Source organism: Caloenas nicobarica, chromosome 1, assembly GCF_036013445.1.
Source record: "Caloenas nicobarica isolate bCalNic1 chromosome 1, bCalNic1.hap1, whole genome shotgun sequence".
NCBI lineage: Eukaryota > Metazoa > Chordata > Aves > Columbiformes > Columbidae > Caloenas > Caloenas nicobarica.
In genome coordinates this window covers 43,331,803-43,354,801 of record NC_088245.1, presented here as the reverse complement: position 1 = coordinate 43,354,801, position 22,999 = coordinate 43,331,803, and the positions used below count along the sequence as shown (strand labels likewise).

The 22,999-nt window shown below is 42.9% G+C and overlaps 3 protein-coding genes across 4 annotated transcripts; all 3 read left to right on the top strand.

Annotated features, from left to right (window-relative positions):
• Nucleotides 1–1,084: 1,084 nt before the first annotated feature.
• Nucleotides 1,085–8,023, top strand: BGLAP (bone gamma-carboxyglutamate protein). The gene is made up of 4 exons (XM_065649198.1): nucleotides 1,085–1,215; nucleotides 3,009–3,044; nucleotides 5,058–5,127; nucleotides 6,692–8,023. The coding sequence occupies exons 1-4, from the start codon at nucleotides 1,149–1,151 to the stop codon at nucleotides 6,819–6,821; spliced, it is 303 nt and encodes a 100-aa protein (XP_065505270.1). The 5' UTR covers nucleotides 1,085–1,148; the 3' UTR covers nucleotides 6,822–8,023.
• A 2,259-nt stretch (nucleotides 8,024–10,282) lies between these two features.
• On the top strand, nucleotides 10,283–13,916 carry ART4 (ADP-ribosyltransferase 4 (inactive) (Dombrock blood group)). 2 transcript variants are annotated; one of them, XM_065658412.1, is made up of 3 exons: nucleotides 10,283–10,687; nucleotides 11,993–12,719; nucleotides 13,444–13,916. In XM_065658412.1, exons 1-3 carry the CDS (start codon nucleotides 10,604–10,606, stop codon nucleotides 13,536–13,538), a joined length of 906 nt encoding a protein of 301 aa, XP_065514484.1. In that variant the 5' UTR covers nucleotides 10,283–10,603; the 3' UTR covers nucleotides 13,539–13,916. The 2 variants fall into 2 exon arrangements, with proteins under 2 accessions (XP_065514484.1, XP_065514483.1); XM_065658411.1 differs by having other exon boundaries at nucleotides 10,283–10,696.
• Nucleotides 13,917–15,169: 1,253 nt separating this feature from the next.
• Nucleotides 15,170–22,283, top strand: SMCO3 (single-pass membrane protein with coiled-coil domains 3). The gene is made up of 3 exons (XM_065658413.1): nucleotides 15,170–18,350; nucleotides 18,849–18,903; nucleotides 20,657–22,283. Exon 3 carries the CDS (start codon nucleotides 20,674–20,676, stop codon nucleotides 21,349–21,351), a length of 678 nt encoding a protein of 225 aa, XP_065514485.1. The 5' UTR covers nucleotides 15,170–18,350; nucleotides 18,849–18,903; nucleotides 20,657–20,673; the 3' UTR covers nucleotides 21,352–22,283.
• The last annotated feature ends 716 nt before the right edge of the window (nucleotides 22,284–22,999 follow it).

The following is a 22,999-nucleotide window of genomic DNA, read 5'->3' as shown; positions in this document are numbered from 1 at the left end:
TTAGATATTTATTTTTACACTGTTGCTCTTTAAGATACTTTTGCTGGAACTTGTTAGTATATATATTCGGTCTTTCCTGGACTGCTGAAAAGTTAACCTTTTTTTTTTCCCTTTTTATATATTTTTTTTTAAATCCCAAAATTTCTCTAAGCTAAAAGACAGTGTTTCTAAGGACTGGCAAAATCCCTGATAGCTCTTACTGCCCTTGGGAGCCTTTTAGCCTTTAATTCTGTAACTCTTGGACATGTCCCCTGCATGTGGGGCTGAGAAGGACTGGATACGAGGCGGAGGAAGATGTGATCCATATGCTGGTTTTGGGACATAGCTTTGGGAACTTGGATGGTGGGTTTGGGGAGTATGGGGTTATTGGTAGAGAGGTTGTAAAAGAGCCCATGCAGGGCTCTTGACGTACCCAATAACCACAGCCACCCAAGTCCTGAAGAATAAAGCACTTTTGGAGTCTAAAAGTTTATTTGATTTTTCAACAAGAGAAGCCAGACTAAAGCCTCCAAACTGTGAAGATTTCTAGGAAGAAAAAGAAAGACCCTCCTTCAAACTAGCTTCCAAAGTTCTCAACAGCATAAAATTTTCAGCTCTCCGAAGTGGTTTGGTGAAACTGTCTGAAGCAAAAATCTACTGTGTGTTTGCCCTATGCAAACTGTTTCATGGGTTTCTTTACTTTCATGGGAATGGGTCATGGTGGGGTGGGGGAAAAGCGTCACCATTTGGTTCAGTTTCATTTGATTTTCCACATTAGAGAGCCCGGTCACATAAAAAGAGCTGGTCTGCTTCAGGGTACAGTGGTCTTTCCCCTGGCTTTTCAGCAAGAAGCTGAATGATTTTCATGTTTATAATAAAATTCGTTTTTTTAGCCAGTTGTTTTTCTTCAACAGTCCTATTCAAAAATATCAGATAAAATCTTCTGGAAATGCCACAAGTCCTGCGATGGATGCCAAAATGGCTGCCAGGACCTGACATCTCCTGGCCCAAAGGATGGGCTTTGTTTTGGAGCTCAAACACAGGAACAGAAGCCAGAGCCCCGATCTCTCCAGGCAATCACAGGATATAAACTGCTGCCCGAAAGCAAGCTCCAGAGAACCTCCAGGAAAAGCTCTGAGTTTGGGGATACTAGCACAGCCAAAGAAGACATGAGGAGTCTGCTGGCACTGCTGATGGTGACTCTGGCCCTGGCAGCGCTCTGCTATTGTGAGGAAGGTAAGGGGATGTCTTCCCAGGAGTGCTTGCTGCTCAACCCTGCAGCTTGTCCTCAGCTTCCCTTCGGGCTGGGAGGGACACGCAGCTTTGGGAGGAGGAGGTGCAACCCTGGTCATCGCACAACTTCAGATCTCTGTTGAAGAGACAGTCATGGAAGAGGTGGCTTGGTGACAGATAGTCTCATCTCTTGCTGGACACTGTCCTTCACTGGTCAGCCGCCCCCGCCCTTCAACCCTCAATTGCACCATTGAATTGCAGCAGAAAATTAAAACATTTTAAGCATTAAACCAGTTTAGCATTTAGGTGAACTGGCAAAGGCATGCCGGATGCTCCCTTTTGAGTAAGAGGGTTGAGCTGCAGGCAGATTTGTATTGACCACAAAGAGAGGGGTTTTGTGCCTGCCAGACCTGGAGTGCTGTAGGATCACAGAGACAGGCATGGAGTGAAGCCTTCACCTGCAGGGAAATGTGGGATGTGGAGAACTTCTGGAGGGAAAAAAGCCTCTTATTGGTGGCTAAAAAAAAGGGAGCCATCCCATTGAAATAAGAGCGCATCACATTTGAAGGTGATTTAGTGATGGTGACTACATGATGAAGAGATAGTAATCTAGTGGCAGCTCTATAGTTGATAAAGAGGGGGAGAAGATTGAAAAACAAGTGTTTTCCCTTCACAGAAGGAAAAGAGAAGCCGAGCAGGAGAGAGCTCTTTTTCCTGTATTGTCTCATTTAGAGTCAAATTTTGTTCAGTCCATGGTATCAGATATGATTGAGTACTGGCACATATATTTTGTTTGATCGATGTTCTCCTTCTGTCAGTCTCTTCCTCATTTTTTCACTCTTGAGTATATATCTGAGGGGTTTTTTAGTCATTATTATGTTCCAGAATGCTTAATGGCCTTGGAGTAACTTCTAATTTTTTTAATGCAGAGAATGTATACATTGCTTAAAAATAGAACTACACACAACCCTTTTCACATAAAGTTTTTGTTTAAGCACAGATGCTATGTTTTTGGTCTCTAGGGTCCTCTTTCTGCCCATAAATACACTTATGCCAAATACCTGTTGACTTGGGTGGAACTGACACTGTTGAAAAAAAGTATGGTGAAATAGTGGAAGAAAGAAATTGTGAAATAGGGCAGTGTGGGAGAGCTGGGATTGTGAGACCTTCCATTTCTCTTAGAGAATGCTTTCCTTCAGTGTTTTCAGGAAGCACTGAGGATTAAGATTAGGACTGAACACAGAAATACAGTGTACAAATTCCTCTTGGGAGGGCTGCTGAGCCAGGACCTCAACTCTCAGCCACAAAGCTGTGAGGACAGAGTTGTTCCTAATTTTTAGTCCTGTTTCTCTTCCCTATCAATGGCTTGTGATTTCTCCCTATAGTTCAGGAAGCATCTCTTTTGAAAGATAGAGGAGATGCTCAGCTACCTTCAGGTTCTGTCCAAATGTAGGGTTTTGCTCAAATGGTCCCCTAGCTCTAGCTGTCCTTGCAAGGGTGGGGAAGGAGAAGGACAAAGGTCTCCCTCCTGCTTCCACAGTGGTTATGTTTATTGTATCATTTAATCTGGCTCAGAGGAAGTTGAAATTCAACAAATCCAGGCATAATGGGTGAATTTTGCTGTGGTGGAAAAGGCTGTCTCTAACGGCAGGTGGTAATAAAACTGTTTTTGGGAGGAACAGACCTTCTGGGAAAGTGGGGGGAGCTGGACCCAGCCAGTAGGCAGAGGGATTCATTTGCAGAGTGGAGCAGAGGAGGAGGACTCACAAGCAAACTCCTTTCTGTCTGTCTTCCAGATCCCAAAGACTTCTCAGGATCTCCCCAGGCTGCCAGTGAGTATATCGTTGTGACTGATGCTCAGCTACATTCTCCTGCACCTATCTCCTTTCTCTCCTTTCATAGGTTCAAGGAGTAAACAAGAACCATACTGACTCCCCCTAGCTGTTCCCTTTTTCCTCCCTCAGCAGTTAGGTCCCTGAGGTGCAGGAGCACCTGCAGCAAACAGAGGGGCTGCCTTTCACAGCCACGGGGGCGGGAGACACGAGGGAGGTCAGCCTTCCTACACCAGCAGCCCAGCATCACTCTGGGTGTGCTGGTGCTGCAGTTTGTGTCTCCACAACTCTGAGCAGCTCCCAGGCAAGACATGAGTCCTGCAGGTTGTTAGCAGCTGGGTGCATCTGCCCTCTGTGAAACAGGGTGACGTGGGTGGAGAAATACGTCTGTGTCTCTGCTTTTCTGAACTGGCCTCAAAGACCCAGCCAAAGTGCTGTGTCGCCAGCCTGTTAAGAGAGCGGAACCTGCCTCAGGGTCTCCAGGCACTGGTCTTTTAGATCTGCTGAGCAGCCAGTCTGGTGTGCAGGATCACAGAGCAGAAAGGTTTGGTGCCACATGACAACAGGCTGTCACATGCCTGCCAAATCTCACAACTGGGACAGCTTGAAAGCAAGCATCTTCCTTGGCTGCTTCTGAAGGCTGCAGTTCCTCCTCTGTCAGGTCACCCAGGACATGGGGATTTGCATACTTTGGGTTTTCCACAGCTTTTGCAGCAAGCTGATCCTGGCAGAAATCTGTATGGAAAATCCCCTCGTTCTTCCCTGTCTCTCCTTTCTCACACCTTAAAGGATAACATTGCTGCTGGGGAGCATGAAAGCTGGTATTTCTCCAGTGAGCCAATACAAGCACAGATTGGGAAAGAAGAAAAAAAATGCAAAGAGGGAAATGCATTGAGGGAAAGGTGGTGATTTCTGACAGCTCATTTATTGGCAGTTTCTGTGTAGTTGTTATTCTGATCCAGACTAAACCCCAGCTTGTTTAAGAAGCGGTACCTCTCACCTGCCAATCACAAACACGATCTAACACTCCACAATGATGAGGGAAGGGCACAAATCCCACCATCTCCCCACAGGCAGAGGTCTTAGAAACTGTGTTCCCCCAGAGACAGCAACAATTTTCCAGTTTCTCTGCTGAAACGTGTTAGTGTGCAGCTACCTGTGTTGCTGGTGTGTTGACATCTGTGCACACCTCTCTTGGTTTGGGTCCATCCTGTGGAGTGAGGCTGTGCCGAGTCCTGGCTGGGTCTAGGGGGTGAAGTGTCTCTACTTGCTCTTTGTGGGGTGCTCTGCAGCACCATGGTGTTTGCACAGCCTCAAATCCAAGGGAGCAAACAAGAAACTGTGCTGCCATGGTGTGTTAGTGGAGACCAGAGTTCAATGCTGTCGTGGCAGAAAGCTCTCTCATGTTCTCTAGGTGACTGAACACCAGGATCTATGGACATTGTGGGTAAATTTCTCCCTGGGTGTTGTTTACTGTCATTATTTTATACCCTTAACCTTTTGTGGAACTCTGCACGTGTGAGCATTGGTATTTCCGTGTGCCGCCTGGTGCTTATGGCTCATTGGAGGCATTTTAAGGCCTGTTGGCTGGTATCCACATCACTTTCAGTCTGAGTCAAAATATAGAAAGGAAGCCAAGACTCTGAAGTTACCTAGGCTAGGCAGAGATGGTGCCATTCAATTTTCTTCTTATTTGTATTTTATGCTGTCACGACTTTGCCTTCTGTACATTTGCCATGGACTTATATCATTCTATGTGAAAAGGGGATGTAGCTTATGATAGAAAAGGCCCTTGCTCCATGCAAATGTGCATGGTGGAGTGAGGAGGGAGCCCATCTTTTGGGCTTTGAGTGGACAGTGGGGTGGGAAGAGATGGACAAGCAATTAGGATGGGCTGTGGCAGTCATCTGCTTGTGAAGAGAGTAGACTATCCATTTTCAGAGGTTAGACTGGTCTCTGTTTTGCAGAGACCTTGGCCCTGCATCTCTAACCCACTGTGCTCTCTCTTCGTAGGCATCAAGATTAAAAAGGAAGTTGCCAATGCCTTTGTGAAGAGGCAGAAGAGATCCAGTCTGTATGAACGGTAACAACTCAGGAGTCAGGCTGAACACCGGACTCTGGACCTGTTCTGAAGGGGGGGTGGGAAGGCAATGGGACATGACAAGGCATTAATTTGTTGTACATTTATATTATTACCTTCATGTGTAGAAGCAAAAATGTTGTAGGAAACACTGATAGATAAATGGTTCTTTTTTCGTAAATATCCTTTTAAGAGCTCATAGCTGGACTCTGTTATTCCTCCCAGGAAGACAGTACCAGCTGTCTGGGGTAGCCATGGGGACAGCAGGATACCAGTTAGGAGCTGCTCTAACCTAAAGGCTCATCAGAGCCAATTTCCAGGATAATGAGCGTCACAGAGGCGCTTGGTGGTTGCCTCTGTCTCTCCACAAAGGAAGCACAGCTCTGTTGCCGGGATGAGACTAGATCAGATTGGCTGTTCTTTCTGGAGCTGTAGATCCTGCATCTATTTGTGCAAAGATCCTAGGCACAAAGATTTAGAGAAATAGTAGCTATAAACACTTGGACATATTTGAGGTACCGCAAGAATGATCTTCACATATTTACTGGAAGAGATTTTTAAGCCACTGTCTCATGTAGGCCTATGCAAAAAGAATTTTTATTCAATCCATCTTTGGACTGGAAGGATAATGTTGTTTTTAATAATAGAAGACTTGGAGGCCCCATCTCTAGAGGAGAGGATCAGAGTATTGTAGCAGAGGAACTGGCTGATACTGAAACCCACTGTGATTAAAAACAAAATGAAATTCAGTAGCAGCAACTGTACTATCTGTACTGACTACCCACTTATAGATGGGGCATCATAAAAGTAGCTTCTGCTGTAAGCATTAATCAGGAAGGACTGAGGTAGACAGGCATTCCAACTTATTTAAACATGATGTATGGTCCAGAAATATGGATGTTACAAATGGAATTCAACTGTGCAGCAGGGTATTTCCAATACAGAAATAAAGTAATAATTCATGAGATACTGGTGGGACTCCTATAGCAGTGTGTATAGTCTTCAGGAATGATTAAACAAACTTAGAAGAGGAGTTCAGAATGGCATCCAGAGTGTATAGCTGAGACTGAAAGATTTAGGCTTGCTTAGCATCACAAAACAAAAGCTGAGTGGGGATAGTGTTACTGTCTACAACAGAAGTGAGGATAATGAGAAGAAACTGCTTAAGCTAAAGGAAAATAATGGCTAGTGGAAAAGTGAGCAGAAATTAGGTGCAAATCATGTGAGCAGGAAATAATAAAATATAATAATAATAATAACAACAACAACAAAAACAACAACAAGAAAAAAAAGATTCCTGGGTAGTTGAGGAATGGAGTTGGGGACAAAAAAAATTAAAAAAGCCCTAACTGCTGCTGGGGTCTCCTTTTTAAGTTGGGTTCAGTTTTTCCCAGCACTGATCAAGTAGTCTGTCCACATATAAGTAGATGTTTAACTCATGAGAAGTTCCCTGTCGGGGCACCCTGGGGAGTCACTCTTCTCATGTCAGTGTCATCAGGGGTGTGAACCCTCTCCAACTGCATCGACTGAATCTGCAGAATGGCATCTCTCTCTTTGTCTACTCCAGGTACCTTGAGTATTACAAAAGTCCAATGGAGCAGATGCATGAGCAATGTGAAAACTACCCCCCCTGTGACTATCTCTCTGACCAAATAGGATTTGCCATGGCCTACAACCGTTTCTTTGGGAGGTACTAAGGATGGGACAGTCACTTCATTCATTTGCCTTGGGATGACTCCGAATCCCCCAGGAGAAAGAAGGCTATGGGTGGAAAGGAGAGCTGGAGACTTCTTCAGTTGTCTCCCAAACCAGCTGGAACACCAAGGCAATAATTATCCCATTTGTTGAGCTTGCATTAGCTTTCTTCCTTTCATTAAAAAAGCTTCTCTTTAGTTGTCTTTTCTAGTATTTTGAGCTTCACCAGGAATGATTGAAAGGATTCTGTCTTACCTCCTTCCCTTTGAATCCTCATGACACAATAGGTGAAAAAATTGTGACTCCTCTTGAGAAAATGTATATCTTAGAAACATGGCAAGACATTCGTCATCTCCTGTAAAATGCATGAGGATTACAGAAGGAGAATGTCACTACACGTGTAAGTGTGATGGATCTGATCCTGGGATGATCACTGGGAAGAAGTTGGAATTGCTGCCTCCAGGGACAATGACTAGGAAAGTTCAATATTTTCAGGTAGAATAGTCACCCTTAATATGTGCCATTTTGCAAAGATAGAAGTGTAGAAATATGGTTACATAGCCAGAAATCCATTCCTGGTACACTCTTCTGATTATTCTGTCACAAAACTTGCCTATATAGCAAAACCAGATAAGTCCCCAAAAGTGTGTTTGAGCCCTTCCTTTGTATGCTGCATTCAGTGACTATCTATTAAAAAATAACTTGGAAATCTCTCTCTTTTTTTATTTATTTTTTTTTTTTTTACAATTAGTTTCTGGTGAAACTGAATATACCTAAGCAGAACAAGAGATAATCTGTTCCTCTCGGATGCTTTAGCATTTATACTTGAAACTAACAGTGTCTAAACAGTTCAAAAATAAAAGCAAGCAAACAAAAAAAGAAATAAACTTTATGAAATAAACAAAAAAGGAACCGACAGATTGAAGTTGGGTCAGCATTTGATTTATTCAAGACAGCTTGTATCTCTCTCATACATATATCTATATAAAAATAAATAACGAGGGGTGTGTGTTTATATACAAATACTCTTCCCTCTGCATGACTTCATTCTGTCCTTCCGCTGATGTGCTCTGTCGGCTTTCCTTCCCTGAAAGATAGGTGGCAGATCTTATCTCCAAGGTCAGGGATCGCTGACCCTCAGGAGACTGAGAAAGACCGAATGTCTCTGGTTGCATGTGAACTGGTGCAGCCATCCCCAGCTGCTGACTGCAATAAATACTGCTTATGTAAAGCAGGTTGGTGTGCTGCTTCTCTCTGTTCTTCTGTACAACCTTCATCTGAGGTTAGGGATGCCTAGAAGATAAAGCCTGCTCCTATGAACACTGAAGAGCGGGATCCAGGTGCATGAGGCTTCCTTCTCCCCTCCTGTGCCTCAATGTGAATCAGACTACCTTGAAATCATAGAATCATTTTGGTTGGAAGAGAGCCTCAAAATCATCATGCCCAACAGTTAACCCAACACTGGTATTAAATCATGTCCCTAAGCACCACATCTATGTATCTTTTAAACATCTCCAGGGATGGTGGCTCAACCACTTCCCTGGGCAGCCTGTTCCAGTGGCTGACAACCCTTTCTGTGAAAAAAATAAATTTCTAATGTCAAATCTAAACCCTTTCTGGGTGCAATTTGAGGCCATTTCCTCTTGTCCTATCACTTGCTACTTGGGAGAAGAGACCAACACCCTCCATACTACAACCTCCTTTCAGGTAGTTGTAGAATTCAGGTCACAATCCCGGCACATCATGACAGTGAGGGACAGGAGGGTCAGGCTTTTCCTGATGGACCATCTACCAAGTTCAGCATTTCTCTGAAAGACCCTGCTCTGAAGTAAGGACACAGGATAAGTCCATAGAGATGGCTGCCAGTGTGAGTGTGAGCATCTCGTTTGGCAAGCTGCTATGACTTGTACTGGATATGCTGATCTTGGCCAAGGAGAAAACAGTTAATAAGTACTTCTGCTTGTTTTGGTCAAACACCTGGGACTGGTTCCTCTATTGGCATAAACTGATAGGGCTTCACCGCTCACAGCAAAATTTTCCTCTGAATGCCACCTAGTAAAAATGAACAAAGTGCTCATTGAAAGCAGTGGAAATTTTGCTGGGAAAAATACTGGAGAGATTAGTGAAATCCTAATATCTGCTGCACTAACAAGTTAGGGAGGTTGTTGTTGTATGGTTTTGTTTGCTAAAAAAAGAAAATCATGCTTCCTGTCTACATTTGCACCTTTCTGTTAGTTTTGTACTTTTCTCTCCCTTTCAGTAAATATGTTTTTCAGGAAGTTGCACATGAAGGCCTTGATCACATCATCTGTGTTGTGTCACTAGATGTCTGCGTGGGCTGAAATCATTACGGCCTTATAGAGATCTGATGTACGAGTCAGATCACAAATTTACTGTTGGAATGGAGGGACTCGATTTTCACCTAGTCAATACCACTTTAAGTACCATTACAAATCCTCTGCTGCCCTCTTATGGCCCTTGTATTTATTGCCATCTGATAAAAAGCGCATAATTTTGCTCTGGAAGCATCTCAAAATGTAAATACAGGGGGCTTTCTTCCTTATTCACTTCATACTACAACATATGCTAAGATGCCAGAAGGGAAAAATAGGGACCTAATCTGCAACTGGATTATATGCAGCTGAATTGATAGTGATTTCGACATTCTAACAGGGCTGTTTATCCTGATTGTCAAGCTCCCGCTGGAGCCTTTCAGCTCCTTTTTATCTCTGCATGAATAGAAGAGGACATGCCTCTGAATAAACTCACAACTTCTTCTCTGGACTCACTTTTAGCCATAAAAATACAGCCCAAGATGATAGAGCAATTCAAAAAAGTAGTAGTAAATAGTCAAAAGCAAACCAGTGTGAGACCTTTATGTCATCTCTCACTCTGTTTCAGCAATATTCTGCAAATGCTTTCTGTCCACAGAATCCCAGCAGCTGCACAGACACCTCTTTTCCCAAGGAATCACACCATGGCTACAAGTGCCCCCCTCACTGAGCCTATCAGTAGCAGGCAACGGAAAATGGACTTATCTGTAGTCAGGACGAGGCCGTGACACCTCCTCTTGGCTCTTTTTTCCATGCAGAAGAGTTGTCAGAGGCCATGGGGCTTTGCAGGTAACTCGCTGCCCTTTATTGGGAAGGGTGATGGAAAGCAGCTACTAGAGAGAGGTTAGTCTCAGTATAGAATTTGTACTGACAGACTCATTCTGAGTGTACTCAATGTAAACAGTTCAACACGGTGCCACTCTGCAGTGGTATAAAGGTAGGACTGGCAGCACATTATTAGAAACCAGGGGGAGCTGAGAAGAGAGATAGTTACGTTATCTCTGTTTCCAGATGGGATTCCAACCTACCCTGCATTTCTATGTTGGCTTTATCAGAGCTCTGCACTTCTTTAAAAGCACTTTTTAAGCTCTTGACCAAGGAACGCTCTCCACTTCATCCTGACACATCACTCCTTGGGAGACAACCACTATAAACTTCTCCAAGCCAGAATTTTCAGCCTTTTCACAAGAACAAGAACACCAGATACCTTGGTATTAAGAGAACTATCGAGGTGAAGGTCACGTGCACCAGCTGGAGTTGGTGTAACCAGACCCTGCCTTACGGATCGTGGGCACTCTTCTACCAGTAAATTGTCTGGATTAATGACTTCTGAATTGCTGTAAGAATCTGGTGAATGATCTTTCATTGAAGAATTGCCATGAAAACCTGAGTGCAAGTTACAAACTGCAGAATTTTCCAGTTCAAGAAAAAAGGGAAAGAAGCAGATGTAAATGACCTCTACACTGTCTCAGGTGGACTCTAGGATGCCAGTGGTGCTGACCAGCCTTCTGTTGTTGATCTCCTCACAAATGCTGGTAAAAGGGGTAAACATTGTTCTTTATTTGAAATGGTGAAATTGCTTATCCCACTGAATAAACTTTTTTTTTTTTTTTTTTTTTCCACTTGAAACATGTTCTGTAAGGGCCTTTGGGTTCAGTTTCAACTCTTCTGCTTTCAGTTGCTCTGTTCCATTTCTTACCTGTCCTAATTTCTTTTAATTACTTGGTTGGAAATTTCCTCTCGTTTGGAGCCAGATAGTTTCCCAGGGTATTTTTGTGAGTAGATCTCTCGGACTTGTTCCTCTCCTTTTCCAGCCTGTCTCAGCCATGGCTCTGACAAAATCTATATGGATGGGACAGTGACAACATTGCTCTATTTCTTGTGACTGCCTTTTAGGTTTCCCTCAAAGCAGTTACAGTATCATGGAAAAATAAACTGAATCCATGTATAGTTTATGGACCAGTATAACTTCAGAGGCTAAGAAAAGTATCAATTTGGTTATGTGTCTAGAATGACTATTTGAAATTCAGTGAATATCTACTCATAGAATTCAATTACCAACTGCCTACAGTACTTCACTAGTCCACTAGGAGATCAAAAAGCAAAAAGAAAAATGCCACAATTCACATAATTTCTTATCACACTAGTTTTTATTAATTAGAAATGCTAGAAACAGATCATTAGTGTGTCATTTCATAGGCAGAATATATTACAGGTTATTTTTGTGTTATAGCATCCAGTTGCATAAATCTTTACTCATGTGTTTAATGTTTATTTACATGACAAGTCCAACTGGCCTCACCGAGACAAACTGGATGAACAAAAGTTTTGGCACATTGCTACTATATTGTCCTTTACTGAACATCGTTCTCAGGAGCCAAAACATGTCTGAGATGTATGACAAGACAGGAAGAAGAAATTGACCTCTGAGAGTGTTCAGGCTGCATGGCCCCTAGCGCATAGTTTTGCTTATTCTTTCCTTCTTCAAAACTGCTTATTAATCATGAGCAGGATATTGAAATAAATAGACCATGCATCTGTCCCGCAGGGTCTGGACCATCACCCTCTGAAGGGCCAACTCTTTTGAAGTTTTTAATGCCACTGCTTCATATCAAATAAGAACTCTGGCATCCTATCTGGCATGTGCCTGAGGTGGGGCTTGGATAATAACCTGAGGTTGCTCAGGAAGGTCTTGTCAAAGATGCCTACCTGCTGTGCTTGCTCTGCCAATCATGACAAAGAGGCAAGAAGAGGGTAAGGAAAAATTTGGCTTGCATCCACAGAGATACACGAAAAGTTAACATTTCTGATACTAACCTTAATTTGCTTCTATGTTGCAGGCTGTGTCTCACCTCATGATGGATATGTCTCTGCATTCCTTTGACGACCAGTATCTGGGGTGCAGAGACCAAATGATTGAAGAACTGGAACGAGGAGACTATTTCCAAGAGGAAATAGCTGCTAACATGGACTATTTGAGTCTCTGGAAGAAGGCTCAGGAGGCTTTGTTAAAAAGCCCTGTAGGTCTCCTGAGGGAGATGCATGAGAGCCATGCCATAGTCCTCATGGCTTACACCATGAACTCTTCCCTGCACTCTGAGCTCAACTGGGCTACATCTACAGCAGGAAGCTCTCCAGAGAACTACAGACATAACTTCAGTTTCAAATATTTTCACTTTTACCTAACGACTGCTATCCAGATAATGAAGCAGCGGCAGAGCAGCAAGGAGAGCATGGAGAAACCTAAGTGCTACCGGGTGCACAGGGGTGTAAAGGACTTATACATTGAGGCCACGGTAGGCAGCAGGGTGCGATTTGGCCGTTTCACCTCCACCTCCCGCCTCTGGAATGAAGCCCAGAGGTTTGGGAATGAGACTTTTTTCACAGTGACCACTTGCCTGGGAGCAGCTGTGCAAGGCTTTTCTTACCACACATCCGAGAAGGAAGTCCTCATTCCCCCATATGAGGTATTCCTTGTCAAAAACTTCTTTAGGTCACAGCATGGTAACCGGCTGCATCTGCATTCTGTGGGGAACTACAGCAAGTACCACTGCCAGCTTGTGGAAGGTATTGTACATAGCCCTTCATGCAGGGGGTTGCAGGACAGTCTGGTCTCAAGTGCCCCCAAAAGCCCTCACCAGCTGCACCTACATGGGGCCACGCTCAAGGCCCAATCTGTAGCTTGCCCACTGTGTTCACCTATGAGAGCCACACGACCCAGTTTTTACCTGTTTGTTGCGAAACCTGGGAGCACTCCACAGCTCACTAAAGGTGAATCCACCTGATACACGGGGGGTCTTACGGTTCTTTGCAGCCTCTATTTATCCCATCTGCCATGGCAAGGATGTCAAAGGATACATGCTTTTGTGTCCCTAGCACCCCTATTGCAAGGGTAGATGAGATTTGCAGGCAGCTTAAATTCAGATAGTGGTGTTTCCTGTGGCAGAAGGGAAGAAGGGCTTCCTTTGGTAAAGCACACTGTGAGTTTCGTGGCTACAGAGTTAACCCTGTGCTGGAAGACATCACTGGGCCTGTTCCACACCCCTGTCCTTCTGTGAGTCCACCACCAATATGGGACTCTTGTTTTTGTCTCTTTGGACAATAGTGCTTCAATGCAACCTTTGAGCACAAAACAATCATTCAGGAATGAGAGTTTGCGCCTGGACCTAAGCCAAAGTAGCAAGCAGACTTGAGAATATGGCTTTTCTGGGCAAAGGCTGTGTTAGGGAGTGCAGGAAGCTTTAGGCAGCCAAAAGAGCTCTAAATGACTACTCTCTTGACTTTCTTTCAGCTTCAAGAAGCAAGAACAGTGGTTTCACTGCCCTCGCCTCTGCTGTTCTTCCTAGTGTAGTTGGAGTTCTCATGTGCTTGGCCCACAATGACTGATTCTCTGGCTGCATCCAGATATATACACTGGAATAGCATGCAAGAATTCACAGGAAATCAGTGTCTGGAGTTCGTGCTGTTACACAAGGTTCAACCCTGCCTTTGCTTTCAGCTGCAGCTCTCCAGCTGACACTGGAACATTCAGCCTGCTTCATTAAAACAGACATTCCCTGGATGCAGTCAGGTAGGAGGGCAGTTACCTATGGCCTTTCTGAAGAGAAGGTCAGTGACAGCCTTCACTATAGGTAGCTTTTCCTTAGACATTCAGGAAAGGCACACATGGACTTTGGACTCTTTACAGATCTCTTAGAACCTTTATTTTTAGCAAGGAAGAGTCTGTCTGTGGGATGAAAAAGGCACCATGGTGGTAAAGTTGAGTGGGTAACCGTGCAGCCTTGCATATCTCCTTTGAGTGCAGGGTTCCAGGGGACAGTAAAGTCTGTGGCTGCTGCATAGTGGCCTTTCCCTGCTGCCTGATCCCATGCACCAAAGCCAGAGCTCTCATCTCACGCTGACTCTCTGCATCTCGCACATGTGGGACAGAAGCATAAAGCTGCTTTGAGACATGGAACTTAGCAGGAGAGGATCAGGAGACTTGTCAGGCCTGTCTTCAGCTTTCATGTTTGACTTCAGCACTTCTGAAAACCTCAGGCAGATTCTGTGTTCATAATAGTCCTCTAGTGGCTGGTGAATACCACCTGGTCATTTCACGCTGAAGTGAAGGACAGCCTGTGGAGCCTGCTGCTGTCTTCATGGGTGCTGAATATGACTGAAATTCATTTACCTGCTATTCTACTTTGCCAGTCTGCAATGTCTAATGCTGGAGGTTGAATCAACATCAAGCTGGAGGCGGAATTTCTGATTTATCTGTAGATTCCTCTCATTTTTATGCATTCATTTAGCACTTCTGGAGCCTTAGACACCCAAGGCAGAACAGCTATGAAGTTCTCCCATCTTCAAAGAATCACAGTATAGAAATGATAAGAAACATTTTCTGCCTGCAATTCCCCTTTCCAACATGTCTTGCTTGCTTCTTCACCTCTGGCGCCTCACCTCCACTGATGCTAGCCCTGGGCTGAGGCTACTGTCAGAGGGGTTATCTCACTGGTCCAAGGAGACTAGTCATGATGATTTAGCTTTTCAATGGAGTCAACAAATAATTGAACTGAAACTCACTGACACACTTCACAAAGGACCCCAGCTTTCAGTATCTGCTGATCTTGGAAGGAAGCTGGAGCTCTTTATTCACCATCCCCTGTCTGAAATGGTAAACAAGAAGTTAGCTATCAAAGTGCTTGCCCAGGCAGCTATAAAAGATTTAATACACAACTATTTTACTATTAGCTTGTTTTCTATCTATATTTCATGTTACTTTCTTCTTGCTCTTTGTTTACCTGTTATTTCAAATAAGTTGTCAGAGCTTGAATTTGACCCCTAGATGCTCAAAGATATTAAGCCCATATTTCAAAAAAGAATGAAAATATTAGAAGCAGCTGCTGTAGATACCTCTTGTATGTGTGTTCAAACATGCTTAAACTCTTTCCTGCGTCAGAATAACAGGAATCAAGATGGATTTCTGACACATCAGCACATTTATGTCTCTTGCTTCTTATCTGTTATTTCTAGGATGCAGGCTTGAAGTGTTTTAACAAAGGCTTGGAATATGTCACAAGGTGGCTTCAGCACCCTGAAAGCCTCCTCTAAACACTCAGCTGTTATTCTCAGGCTTTTCTTTATGGATCTGTGTCCTTGAAGGATAGCCTGTAGGAAAGCAAGTGTAGAGGAGGAGGGTAGAGAGCGAAGCTGGAGCTGTTGTGATGTTCCACTTGAGGAGGAGCTGCCGTCTGTGGTACCTGGTGTCTCATTTTCTTGCAGCATCTTCATAATATCAGCATAGTCCATGAGAAGTTCTGATACTCGGAGAGATAAAGCAGGTGAACTCAACTGACCAATAGCAGACTCTACTGTGTCAGGGACACGGTCATGTTTCAACATCACTGTAACAAGTACACGCTTGATGCTTTCTACAACCCCCTTGTAACTCTCATAAAGTTCCTTTACTGCAGTGACCTTGTCCTGTAGGGAGGTGATGCGACCAGCAATCTTAGCATACAAACGGTGGCTGATGCTTTCTTCTATGTCTTTGTCTTTTGTTTCCATGCTGGCTTGCATATCTTTCAAAGCATTGACCAGGAGTTGCAGATTCTCTTTAATGCTGAAGTTTTCTTTTACTGCCAAGGTGGGGAAACTGGTGCCAAGATGCGTATTGAGGAGTTGGAATATCGTGTTTGTTGAGGAGACATAGATGTGCACTAATTCATACAGATTCTGGCAGGCTGCGGCCAGCCTTTCTTTATCACTTTGAAAACCAAGGCGAGCTAACATTTCTGAAGTGGGGTCTGACTCTGAAAAGCAAACACAAGAAATCCAGAAGACAAAGGGGAATAAAACTGGATGTATTTTCAGCTATAATGTTACATTTCTGAAATCAATATTACAAATTATCTACCCACTGGACCCACCCTCCTCCAAGACACTACGGTTAGAAAAAAACAGAAAAAGCACTTTGTCAGTCTTTGCAGGGGTCTTACCAAGCAGGCCAGCAAAATATGGTGCAAACAGCTGCAAGTATCTTTTATGGCTGCGGGAAGTATGACTTTGACTTGCAGCATGCAATCTGAAAAGCAATAGAAGTGCTGTAAGTGAATTATTCTTGCCTTTTGGTGTTTATTGGCAAATGTATGGGAGTCCTAGCAAACAATCTATTCTACATCATCCTTAGAACTAAAATCCTTCAGTTTGTATTATATATAACGGTGGGCCTACACAGAATTAAACTCATACTCTCGGGAGGGGGCAATACACACAGCAAAGTCAAATGCATCAGACATCTACATTCAAGAGGCAAGGCAACTGAAGTACTGCAACGTTTTTCAGGCTACAGTTTCCTGTGATGTGACCCACATCTGTCAGTTCATACAGCGGCTAGATGTTGCAAACACCCCTTGATAGATGAAAGAACAATACATTTTCCTTGCTTGGGCTCCTGTCTTGCTACTGTATCGACTACTAAGGAAGTTATATCTTTCTGCTTGCACCTAAGAGTTCTACCAAGGCCAACTGCAGGCACAATCCTGGGATGCATGGCACACGGCTGCTGATGTTGCCTTTGCTTGTGCCAGAGCCCTGGAAAGCCAGACTGGTGGCAGCAGACATTTCATCAGCTATTGCTGTGGTTAGATGTGCAGTCAGATGTGTTCATGCAGTTGCAACTTCCCATCCCACTTCATACTTTTTAAGATTTTTCTCTCAGTGCTCAGATCAACCCTTTGCCTCTTACTCTTTTCCCCTCACATAGCGAAAGCGGGGTGAATTGTGTGAAATGACAAAGTTGATTTTAGCCTCCACTGCTGTTCAGCCAGAGCTGGCTCTGGGGCTCCACACCACTTCTTCCACTCTCATGGCATCAGAGGAGAGGATGTGGCAAATTGCAGCAAAGAAAGGTGACAGGCACTCCACATGAAGTCCTTCCCTCAAACTTAATAGGTCTGAAACAATTGCTATTAATCTTCCCTAAATACCCAGAGTAAAGTAGGAACAAAACAGCTTGCTTATTGTTTAAATGATTTTGTCATGTTCCAAATGATAGAGACTCTAGAAGAGAAGAATTTGCATTCACTGCAAATCTTGAAAACCTGAAATCAGTTTCCAGCCTACAGAACGTGATATAGAGGCAGCTGCCAGCCTGATCAATTAAATTCAGTCCAATAACTGGAAGAAATATTTCAGGACTGTATGGTATTCTCAGTTAATAACAGGAGTCATAACTAATTGACAATTGCAGAAATGTAACAGTTAGATCATTAGTTTTCTCTCTCAGCTCGTCTTGAGCCTACAGCTCTGAAAATAAAGGGAGTTTGGTACTCTGGTTCCGGGCTGAACACAATAGCTCAGCTTTCAGGGGAAAACAAGCTGGCAATTGCAGAGTGCTCATTTTATGCTTGATCTTTTACTTTCATCTGAGAACTCAACCATTCTCTACTGGGGAGGCAGTATTCATGACCAGAAAGTAGTGAGCAGCGGGTCCGTCTTTCTAAGGATCGGAGCATGAAAGATGTACGGCTTGGATGAAGGCAGAAGTACAAGTTTGTCTTGCTGTGACAGATAAAGCTTGTTTTTACTGTCTGTGGTATCTATTATTGTGGCATCTATATCTAATATTTTTCTATTTATGTAGGACTGTTGAGCTTTTCTTCCATAATTTGCAAGTGTACAAAATCAGTCATGGCAACAATTCATAGGAAAAGCTGCAAGCATTAGTGTTTATTCTTTATACTTATGAACAATAGAGATTTATAAATCCCAGTACAAAACCTAATCCTGTATCTGTATGAATTAAAAGTGCTGTCCTACATGTTTTATGTTCTGAGACCAGCAAACAACATCATCCCCTTTCAGCCATGGCTGTAGGAACCTTTATCATGGGCAGAGGGCTTCATGTTGTACCTATTCTCTCCAGGAACAGAAAGATTTTGGAGGATCTAACAAGTGGGAACTAGCATGAAATAAACTGAAAACTGTTGAAATTGGAAGGGATGGGAAAGGAGGAACTAAAAAAAGATGAATCTGGGTAAACATCATACAATAGAATTAATGACAAGCAGGCAGGCAACAGGACCCAGCTGAAGCCCAGCTCTGGATCCCTAACTCATCACATGCTGCTGGAAACCACCAGAGGAACACGGGAAAGAAGATGTAGTCATTGTCCCACACACATTTCGGCTGACTGCAGGAGCACTCAAACAAAATCAGGTAGGCAGTCTAAATGTTTAATCAGAAAAACTTATGGAGAAAATCTCCCCGGAGCTGGAGAAATTGTCAGAAATATGGAAATGTATGTGGCCTGCGTAACTCTAGAAAGCAAAAGTGAAAACTAGTAAAAGTGTTAATGTGAAGAGTAAGAGGTAATTTTAGAATTAAGAAACATAAAAATAGGGCAGTTATAGGAAACTGAAATAATAATGCATAAAGAATAGATGCTTAACACCTGTCTATTACGTAAGATATTTGTCGAAGTGCTATTCTTCTCAGAATATTTTGTCCTCTCAGTTTCTACAAATCAGAAAAAACAAATGATCTTTCAACACAACATCGCTGGAGTGGAAAGGATCTAATATCACACTGAGTCAGAGAGCAAGCCAGCAACATCCCTGAAGCAGGACTGATATGAAATCATACTTTGCCTTGACATGGTTTTATGTTTCCTGACAATCACAAATCTTTACTGTGTATGTACTTTGTTCCCTTCAGCTTGAAGAAAGAGAAGGATGTGTTAAAGAGTTTATTCTCTTGACAGATCTACAAGGTAAGTAGCTGGAAAAAATATGCTGTACTGTACAAAATATTGTGGAAAAGTTTGTATTCAGACTGGCTTGTATTTCAATACCGAGGCTAAAAGTTGGCTACAGGACTGTTGAAATCACTCTGTTTTTCTACAGTGGTCTTGTGGGGGAGGGTGTGTTTAGTAAAATACAGCTGGGTCAGTGTCAGATGATTTGCAGTTAGCAGATAATGCAAGAACTACAAAGGACCAAAATGACACAAAGGTATAATTTAAGAAGAAAAATCTAGTTCGTCTCCTACACAAAACTATTCGTAGCTATAACTGTGATATATAGGCGACAATAGCAACAAGAGATTTATCTTGGAAAAATGCGAAGCATTGCATAAAAGTGGTCCAGATTCATGATAAGAGGGCCAAGAATGTAAAAATACCAACGAATAAACTAGTCATCCTACTCATTCAAAGTCTGCCCCTGTTGCAAAGTAAGACAGATGCATGTAAGTCAAAATGATGCTAAAGCATTTTTACTTTGCAGCTGGAAGTGGCACAGAGTTGATTACAGAAGCTGAGTGATGAGGAGTAACTCCATGATCACTGGTGACTCAGTCACTTTGGAGACTGCATATTGATATGCAGGTGATGAAGGAAAATGCATTAAATATGCCCTTTTGCTGTCAAACCAGTGATGGCTCAGAGAATAATGGTGACCATAATGATTAGAAACAAGTGTTTGGTGTGGGGGTGGGAATCAAATAAGTTAAATTTTGTCCTCTGGTATGTACAGTGATAATGGAGGGTCAGATTCTGCCCAGTCATGTCCTAGGAGCTTGATGAGCACCCACTGGTGTTAGTCCCACACAGAACTCCCTGGGCATGGAGAGAGTGTGGCTGCACAAGCAGAGCTCTCCCTGCAAGCTGCTCCAAGGCAGTCTGCCGTCACAGACATCCTGCTGGAGTAGGTGCAGCTCACGGTGCTCACAGGTCACGCTGAAAATCATGGGGCTGCCTGTGGCTGTGTGATATTCACCAATGAAAAAACAATGGGGAGTCACAGTATTAGGGAGGTGAGTAAGCAATGAGGGAGGAGGGGCTAAATATCAGGGAAGAAAACACAGTGCGAGACATGTACAAGGTGATATAGGTTAGGATGCATTTATTATAGATAATTTTACCATTCTCTATGAGTTCCCAAGTGTGAGTTTATTAGTATAAGCACAGAGTGTTTATACAGTAACATTTTCACTTGAATGTGTGTAGAAATATGCTACACTGGCATAAAAAACACGGTGCTACAGGCTGTGCCCACTCCACCGGTCAACACAGTTGTTTAAAAATCAGATGCCACTAATTGAAAAAAGAAGGCTGATACAAAAGTGTGTCTAGAACAGGCCTTTCATTTCCACCGTTTATTTTAGATTCTGCTGATTAAATGAGATTGTTCTGGTTTTTAGTGAACTAGTTCAGCTTCTACCATCTTCAGTTTCCAAGGTGTTGAATGACACATGTTCATTTTACCAATCTTCTAATTATATATTTGTTAGCTATTTTTGTTGCTCTGATTATATTCAACATCTCATAAAGTCCTTTTCCAATCATTTGGCTAAAGATCCCAAACAAGAATTAAGATTTCTATATTTATGAGCTACGCTTTGGGATTTGACTTTCTGAGTATAAGGAGAATCAGTGAGGTAGAGACAAAGAACATTTCACTGCTCTTTAAGGGTGAGAGTTGTGGGTGTTGAATAGAGTAAAAGTTTTCTTTTCTCTCTTGAAGAAGCCTATTTCTGAAGAATGGCGCTGAGTGACCTCCTTTACCCAGATAACCCAAAGAGACGGCAAGAACTGATCCATCTGCACCAGGAATTGCTCAACTGCATGTCCATGAATTTCCATGCAACAAATGAGCTGGCTGGAGTGCTGAATGAACACCTGGGCTGTACCCTTACCCGCATTCAGATGAGAGAAAGCAGCACTGTCAAGGAAAACTGTGACATTATCATTCAAGCGATGAGTGAGATTCAGCATCAGGTACAGAAGATTGATAGTGACATGAAGGAAAAGCTGGAGCCTGTGCTGTACCAGAAGCTGTATAACATCAAAGAGCCTGAGCTGGAGAAAATTGCAATAGCTCAGAAAGTTTTTTCCATTGTTCTTGGAGAAGCGACTTCAACAGCTGGGATGGTAGCTGTCAAATTACTCAGCTCCAATCTTATAATTCTCACTGTGAGCAAGCTCGTCAGCCTCCTTGCACAGATTGGGGCATCTGTTCTTGGAGGAATCAGCATCACCATTCTTGGGCTCGGCATTGAAATGATCCTCCATGCCATCCTGGGAGCCGTGGAGAGGAATCAGCTTCTGGAGGCTGTGAGAAGCTACGAGAAGCACTTGGCTGAGTTTAAAGCAGCCTCAGAAAAGTACCAGTGTGCCATACGTGAAGTGACTTCTTTGGTGAGAAAGCAGGTTCAGTGAATGAAGTTGGAGTTCTGTGAATGAAGTTGGAGTTCTCTCATCTGCTGTGACAGCAGCTGCAGCAGCTACACCTGCAGAAACCTTTTTGATTCATTTTGGTAAATGGCTTTTTTTCTTACCAGTGACAGCAGAGCAAGAGGTGTGACAGAGCAGGGAATTGGCACTGAAATACATTAATACGGAACTGGTTTATAGGTGCTTCTGGGAGACAATGCTTCAAACACTTTGTACCTTTCCTTCAGCTGTTTTCTGGAATGCACTGTAGATAACCTTGAACTGCAATTCGTACTAGTGACAATAATATTCACTGCTGGAGCAGTAGTGGTGAGAAAGTGTGATTTTTCTCTTACTGTGTTTCTATATCGAAGACAACAACATGATGGGAGAAAACAATGTCAACAAGCCAGTCCATGTCATCATCTGGAGGGCTCATCAGGATGGCTGTGGTTGCTAAACTCTTAGTGTGGATTAGTGCTAAATCTGACAAGCTGAATTTGCTGTTCATGGAAGTGCTTACAAGGACTAGCTGAAGCATATTTAACTGCTATTTCCTGTCCCATCCCTGCCTAAGGAGCCAGTCAGAGATCTTCTTTAAATAAACTTTAATCCCAGTAGATTAGCAGGTAAGAGAAGCACGAGTCTACAGGAAAACACAAACAACTGAGAGAAAAGTGCTGTAGTGTTCCAGGCATGCCTGGCTGTGGATAACCTCTTTTGCTCAGTAACGACCAGCTCCTGCCAACCCAAAGGTGAATATTCCTGTGCAATATTGCTGCTCTGTTGGTTGAAATGGGATTATATACATGTGCAAGTGTCTGTAGGATTACAACCCCATTAATGCACTAAATTTATTTTCACGTGCTTTATCCAGTCTCACCAATGTGGGAGTGCCAAAAACATACTCAGATTCTGCATTTCAAAATATGCTACAAAATGTCCTTATTTTTCAGATTGTAAAAAACGAAGCTGGAAGCAAGAACATGATTTTCAGTCTCTTGCTCTGATTTGCTGTTGTTGGCTTTTTTTGCTTTGATCTTTGGGAAAAAAAAAAAAAGTAAGAATTAATAAAAATGTACCTGAATAAGACCTGTCTTTCCTGTACTCATATTGTTTTGGTGTTTTGTTGTTTTGTTTTTTTTTTCTGTCTGAAAAATCAATCTTATAACAAATAATGAAAAAAAGTTTAAAATCTTCATTATAGATGCAATTTATAAATTATTTTTATATCCATGATAGACTAACCTGGTAGGATTGTATATAGATTCCCTTTTTAGTACCAGACTACCCCATACTAAAAGCATAATCAAATTCATAGTTTATTAACATTCAATATTAGATGATTATAACTAGATTGCATGTGGGAAAAAAATATGGGTGAGATTACAACAGATAAGCTCTCCATTGGCTTCATAACCCTTCATGTGGGTCAGGAGAGGCAACTCAGAGGAGGCAAAAAGCGCTGCCTTGTCTCACATGAGGTACTGTGGTGGGTGACACGGTGACCTGAGGCATAATTTCTCCAAGATGTGATGTCTCCTGACTCAAGTGGTCCTCAGTTTTGAGGTACCCGTTTAAGGAAAGAGACTGTCAATCAGCAGAACAGCAATATTTGAGTGTTGGAGGGGCAGGAGTTCCCGGATCCTTTTGA